At 60.5% G+C, this 6820-nt stretch overlaps 1 protein-coding gene across 1 annotated transcript in view; it reads right to left on the bottom strand.

Moving 5' to 3' along the window:
- LOC104396820 overlaps positions 1 to 6450 on the bottom strand; it is a 12081-nt gene extending 5631 nt beyond the window's left edge. Inside the window, 12 exon segments of the mRNA XM_010006716.1 lie at positions 5 to 92; positions 191 to 278; positions 404 to 617; positions 760 to 902; positions 1013 to 1185; positions 1481 to 1610; positions 1778 to 1934; positions 2012 to 2224; positions 2226 to 2284; positions 2489 to 2664; positions 3013 to 3133; positions 6336 to 6450. Coding sequence (XP_010005018.1) covers positions 5 to 92; positions 191 to 278; positions 404 to 617; positions 760 to 902; positions 1013 to 1185; positions 1481 to 1610; positions 1778 to 1934; positions 2012 to 2224; positions 2226 to 2284; positions 2489 to 2664; positions 3013 to 3133; positions 6336 to 6450 — 1677 coding nt within the window.
- Between the last annotated feature and the right edge of the window lie 370 nt (positions 6451 to 6820).

Below are 6820 nucleotides of genomic sequence, written 5' to 3' on the forward strand. Positions count from 1 at the left end.
TCACCTGGCCGTGCTTGCCGCTGTCGCGGAGGAAGCCGCCCAGTGCGCGGTGCAGGTCGGGGACGGGCGGCCAGAGCTTCTGCTTCACGTTGCTGGGCGAGGGGAAGGGGTGTCGAAGGCAAGTCCCGCTCCCGGGGTGCCCAGGCCTGATTTTGCCCTCCCCCCCACCTGCCCCAGGTGTAGCCCTTACCTGTAGAGGGAGGGGAAGGTGCAGCGCAGCCCCAGGAGCAGCCCTGCGCAGAGCAGCGGCACCACCGTGATGCTCGGGATGACCCAGCCTGTGTCGAAGGAGCAGTGCGGGGACTGGAGCCGTCCCCAGACCCACCTCCAGCGAACCCTTCTTAGCTCGGTCACCCTCTGCCTGGCGCTCCCCATCCCACTCCCAGCGCCCTTGGTCTCCTGCCTTCGGCCGTGTGGCTCCTCTGGCTGCAGCCTCTGCTCCTGCCCTGTCCCTTACCTGCACTGGCCATGGCATCAACCACAACAGGTTTGGACCAGGTGCTCCAGCTGCCCTGGTACCACGGTCCGCTGGGCTGAGCCCGCACCTGGGCGTGGTAGCGGGCGCCTGGCTGTAGGTCCAGGACTTCTTTCCTGGCTGCCCGAGGGACTTGCAAGACCTGCAGAGCAGAGCTTAGCTGGAGATGATGGCTGCGAGGGGCAGCACTGGGGTGTGGGACAATCCTGCCTGACCCTACAAGGGCCGTGTGCAGACAGTGCAGGTGGGCAGAACTGCTTGCAGGAGCCCTGGCCATGTGTTACCTTCCACTCATTGCTGTTTTCCACAGCGTAACGGACCTGGTAGTCCAGCTGTTCCGCCAGCACCTCCAGGGGTGGCAGCCACTGCAGGCTCAGCTGGCCCTGTGACACTGTTGCCTGCACCAGCTGTGGGGCATCTGTGAGCACTGTTTGGGATGGGAATATGTTGCAGCATTGGACCAAGACATGGGATGTTGTGTCCCCTGCCAGCTAGGCATGGACAAAGGCAAGGGCTACAGTGGTGCTGGGGGCTCACCGGCCTGGTGCAGCCAGAAGGGTTCCTTGAAGTAGCTGAGAGTGGGTGGCACATGAGGTTGGGTGATGTTTACCAGGACGGAGATGGCGCTGCCAGCCCTGGGCTGGAAGGTGCAGGTGTGGGTGCCCTGAACCCCCTCACTCACTTCCTCGCACTGCTGCCATTCATCTTTCCTGTGCAAGGAGTGGGGAGCCAGTCAGCCGTCCCCTCACCTTGTTGCCAGCCCTGCTCTGGGGCCACCCAGACCCCATAGCCAGTGCTGCCTTGCTCCTCCTGCCCAGGAAAGCCAGCACTGCCCGTAATCAGAGGGGCAGTGTGGCCAGGAGTGGTAGTGGGGAGGTCTGAGGTTGATGCGGGGTGGGTAGAACAGAGCAGGGCACAGAGTTCGTTGTGGGATACTGAGCAGGGCTGGTTGTCACTGGGATGTGCCACCCTTCTGCCTGACAGCCATGTACTCATGCCCCTTACCTCAGGCTGGCCCCACTCGGAGGTGGCCGGTAGAAGAGCTGGTGGGAGCTGCCTGGCTCTGTGGCTTCCCAGCTCCACTCACAGCGCACGTGCTGCAGGTCAGGGGTGCTGCAGCTCAGCCCGATGTCTCCTGGGCAGGCGAGAGCCCGGGCAGAGAGGGGGCTGCTTACCCCAGGAGCCCCAAAAACCCATTTGCTGTACCGTGCCTACCCCAAGACCCCCACCCCTCACAGTCCCAGGTGTAGGTGCCTCCCTGCTGTGCCAGCCAGCACCCTGGTGGTGGGGATGGCCACTCACCGGAGGAGCGGGGTGTCTCTGCAGACACTGCCTGTGACCAGGGCCCCCAGACACCATCCAAAGAGGTGCCATCGGGCTTGCTGCGTACTTGGATGTGGTACCTCACACCTGGCTGCAGGTCCCTGAGGACCACCCAGGTGTTGGCCTGGACCAGACCCTGCAGGAGAAGGGCCAAGATGGGAAGTAGCTGCAGGCCCCCTAATCCCCCTGCCCATCCCTGGCCCTTCTCTGTACCTGCTCCACTCCTGGGGAGATGGCAGCTGCCCCAGCCGTGGGCATGTGAGTGCTGATGGCCAGAAGGCTGGAGGGATCCCCGGGGCGCAGCCCACTGGGATCCAGCGTGGTGCTGCAGGGCATCTCTGAGGAGCCAGCAGGGCAGCACCGTACCTTGTAGAGGAAGAAGTTCATGTAGTCGGCGAGTGGCGGGCGGCCCGCAACCCACAGGCGCGGCACACCCCCCCGCCCCTGCCCAGCGGGCTGTGATGTTTGCCGGGGGGGCAATGAGACCTGTGAGGAATGAGTAGGGACATTTGTCTTTCTGCAGCAGCCCCTGGCTGGGCACACCCTGGTCATCCAGCTGTTCCCCAGGACTGCCTCTATGCCCGGCATGCAGCGTGCTGCCAGCTGCCAGTAGTGGGTTGAAGGGCAGGGGACCCAGGTCTGGGGACAGTCCTGGTGTTGCAGGGGTATGACCCAGTGGGAGGGACTCACCCACTGCATCCACACTGAGTTCCCGCAAGTACTTGGTCTGGTTGGTGGTGGCATCCAGGACATGGAGGTGGAGTTGGGTGAAGAGCCGCACATCCTGGCTGGGGAAGACGCAAACGTGCCGAGTCCTGCTGGCCCCCTGGTGCCACGTGGAAACTGTGCATGCTGTGGGCACATCCCTGAGGAATGGAGAGTGGGGTCCTGCAGCACCCCATGCCTCCTGCCCAGTGCCAGGCTGGAGGAGAGGGAACCTGGAGCAAGGCACTGACATCTTGGTGTCACCAACTCCTTCTCTGTGCCCCCACCCCCTCTAAGGCACCACCTCCATGCGACTGAGATGCAGCCATGGTCCCAGCCCTCCTGCAGGGTGTGTAGTGGCTGCTAGGTAGCTCCTGTGGGCTCCACAGTAACTCTCCTTTCAGCGGAGGCCACTGGGATGGCATGGAGAGCTGCAGCACTTTGTGCTGCCCTCTGTGCAGGAAAGGGGGAGGCTTGGATGTGTCCCCACCACTTCCTACCTGCTGTACCAGTAGTAGAAGTGGCATGTCCCACTCACTGCATCCTCCTCATCCCAGAAGCAGGTGAGGTCCTCAAAGGAGCGGGAGAAGCAGAGAATGTCCTCAGGCACCCCAGCCAGCAGTGCAGCATCTGGGAAGAATGTGGTCATGAAGGATCCCCTGGACACAAACCTGTTTATCCCACCTCTGTCCCCTTGCCACATTCCCACTGGCTGGCTTGCCCCATAGGCCAGTCTGTGCAGATGCCCAGGACAATGTGGACAAGGATATGGCACAGATGCCCCCTGCCAGCTTGGAGTGGTGGGGAGGGATGCAGCACCCGTGCCAGCTGCTAGCTCACACTTGGGTCCTGGCTGGCAGCACAGCTCCCCACCAACTGGCCTCACTGCTCCCCCCTCCTCAGCACTCGGGGTCCTTTGGGACAAATAAACATCCCAAAATAACCCTGTGGTCAGAGGGGGGCTCAGGGCCTGGCCCTGCCATCAGGGGGAAGCACCCCCTGCCCTGCTCATGCAGGAAAGTGCGCGGAAGTGAGATAAGGAGGAGCAGTGCCCCGGGGAGAGGGAAAGGGCCTTGGGGCTGGCATGGGGTGTGAGGTCCTGAGCAGGGGGGAATACTCCCACCCCAGCCTCTGAACTTCTTGTGGGGCTGTGGGTTTCTCTGCCCCGCTTAGCAAGCTGCTCTCCCCTCTCATTGCAGGGATGAGCTGAAGCATCACACCTGGCAGGATCGCCATCCCAAGCATTGGTGGCTTTGCTGTCACATAGATGCCTGTCCCAGCTGTCAGAGAAAAGGGGACAGTCTCAAGATGCAGATGTGTGAAGAACAGAGGTGGCCTTGCTGCCCCCAACACTGCTGTAGTACCTCCTTCTCTCCCACTACCTCTGCCCCAAGACCTGCTCCAGCCCTTCTTCCTCCTCTTCCTCCTGGGATGTGCCCCCTTGCCCAGGGGCTGTTCCCAGCTGAAGGACCCAACAACAAGTTCACTGCCTCTGCCTGGCCCTGCTCCATGTGCTGAGTGCATCTGTTCTCTGTGATGCACCCTCTGTGCTGCCAGTTGAGCCCTTCCTGGATGAAAAATAAGGGATAGTCCCTAAATGTCCTTGCCACCTTCTTGGCACCTCTGTGCTCAACCTGTCCATTCCCTTGCCCTGTTCCTCTTTTCCCAGCCCTGTGCTGCATTCCACCCCCAGACCACATCCCCTCCTCACAGACCACAGCCCCCTGCTCCTCTTCCCTGTTTGCTCCCCATTGCCCCCTCCCCAGTCCTCATGCCAGCTCCATGACCCCCCTAGCCCCCAGCACCAGGGGACTGAGTGTCCAGGTCCCAATAGCCCAGTGCCACAGGGACACATGGCATTGGTGGGAGGCCAAGCTGCTCCTGGGGGTTACCAGAGCATCTTTGCAGAGTGCACGCCATTTCCTAGGAAGAGTGGCCACACAGCTCTGCAGCCCACATCAGCTGCACTTGGGCAGCAGCTTGGGGCACAGGATGATGCAGAGGCTGTGGGCAGAAGGAGGACATCCTTCCTCCCACTGCCCCCATGGTGGGTGACTCGAAACATGCTCCTGAGCCTGCCGTGGCCAGAGACCTGGGGCAGGGCTGAAGATACCACCAGGAGATTGACAGGATTTGTTCAGTTAATGTTTCTTACGGTGTTACAGAAAGTGTTAAAAGGCTAAGGAGGGCCTCAAAGAGTGCCTGAAACTGGAGAAAGTTGGAAAGTTGGAGAAAGTTGAGCCAGACTTGGGCCAGCTACTGGCTGAGCCAAAGATGCTTGGTGGGGCAGTAAGGTCATGACAACGATGGTTCAGGAGCATTTGGATTAGCCCAGCAGTGCCACAGCATTATCTGCAGTGCAGAGCTGTGCTAGCAGATGTTAGCTTGAATTTTGCTCAGACCCTTGTCATGGTAACTCCAAGAGCTTTTGATGAGCAGGGCTGCTGTAGTACCTCCTTCTCTCCCACTACCTCTGCCCCAAGACCTGCTCCAGCCCTTCTTCCTCCTCTTCCTCCTGGGATGTGCCCCCTTGCCCAGGGGCTGTTCCCAGCTGAAGGACCCAACAACAAGTTCACTGCCTCTGCCTGGCCCTGCTCCATGTGCTGAGTGCATCTGTTCTCTGTGATGCACCCTCTGTGCTGCCAGTTGAGCCCTTCCTGGATGAAAAATAAGGGATAGTCCCTAAATGTCCTTGCCACCTTCTTGGCACCTCTGTGCTCAACCTGTCCATTCCCTTGCCCTGTTCCTCTTTTCCCAGCCCTGTGCTGCATTCCACCCCCAGACCACATCCCCTCCTCACAGACCACAGCCCCCTGCTCCTCTTCCCTGTTTGCTCCCCATTGCCCCCTCCCCAGTCCTCATGCCAGCTCCATGACCCCCCTAGCCCCCAGCACCAGGGGACTGAGTGTCCAGGTCCCAATAGCCCAGTGCCACAGGGACACATGGCATTGGTGGGAGGCCAAGCTGCTCCTGGGGGTTACCAGAGCATCTTTGCAGAGTGCACGCCATTTCCTAGGAAGAGTGGCCACACAGCTCTGCAGCCCACATCAGCTGCACTTGGGCAGCAGCTTGGGGCACAGGATGATGCAGAGGCTGTGGGCAGAAGGAGGACATCCTTCCTCCCACTGCCCCCATGGTGGGTGACTCGAAACATGCTCCTGAGCCTGCCGCGGCCAGAGACCTGGGGCAGGGCTGAAGATACCACCAGGAGATTGACAGGATTTGTTCAGTTAATGTTTCTTACGGTGTTACAGAAAGTGTTAAAAGGCTAAGGAGGGCCTCAAAGAGTGCCTGAAACTGGAGAAAGTTGGAAAGTTGGAGAAAGTTGAGCCAGACTTGGGCCAGCTACTGGCTGAGCCAAAGATGCTTGGTGGGGCAGTAAGGTCATGACAACGATGGTTCAGGAGCATTTGGATTAGCCCAGCAGTGCCACAGCATTATCTGCAGTGCAGAGCTGTGCTAGCAGATGTTAGCTTGAATTTTGCTCAGACCCTTGTCATGGTAACTCCAAGAGCTTTTGATGAGCAGGGAACTCCCCTACCACCTGTGCAGCTGGGAGCTGCAGCCTGCCATCCCAAAGGGGCACCTGGGGACAACCAGGCCCTGCCCGCAAAGGCCAGGGACATCCCTTTGCTCCAGGTAATCCAGGGTGTCCCATGGGTGAAAACGGGGCTCCATCACCCACGTTGAACACACCCTACCCACTCTCCTGGAATGTCTCCTCCTCAGTCCTGCAGATTCTGGCTGCTGTAGGGTGCTCGTTGCCTGTGCCCAGCATGACAGCTTTCCTCCAGCCCATCTTTTGGCAGATAAAATAGTCTCAAGGACTTACCTTGGGGTGTCACCTGCTCGGGGGCCGATGGGTGGCTGTGGAGGCTGAGCAGGATGGCAGGGAGCAGGGGCAGCTGCCAGCCCCGGTGCAGACAGGCTGCCATCCCACACCCCATGTGCGGGGGCTGAGCGTGCTGTGCTCTGCTCTTCCCAGTGCCCTGAGAGCTCCTGCGGCTCCTCTGGGCAATACCTTTATCTGGGAAGTGGTGGCTGTGCAGCTCAGGAAGCCTGGCTGGAGGCTCCCCCCACCCCATCACCAGCACTTCCCCGTGCCCAAAACCACTGTTGCTGTGGCCCCTCCACCACCAGCCGCAGTGCCAAGAGAGGCTGCTCCTATCAGATAGGAGGCACGTCCTGCCCTTGTGGCTACCGGCACGCTGGGAGGCTGGAGTAGGAAGAAAAACAACCCCTGAGAAACCAAGGAGGCCATGATATGGGGCAGGCAGGGAAGGGCAGGGCCGGACAAGCGGGTGGGGGCTGGCGGAA

The sequence above is a fragment of the Chaetura pelagica genome, unplaced genomic scaffold, assembly GCF_000747805.2.
Source record: "Chaetura pelagica isolate M959 unplaced genomic scaffold, ChaPel_1.0 scaffold69, whole genome shotgun sequence".
NCBI lineage: Eukaryota > Metazoa > Chordata > Aves > Apodiformes > Apodidae > Chaetura > Chaetura pelagica.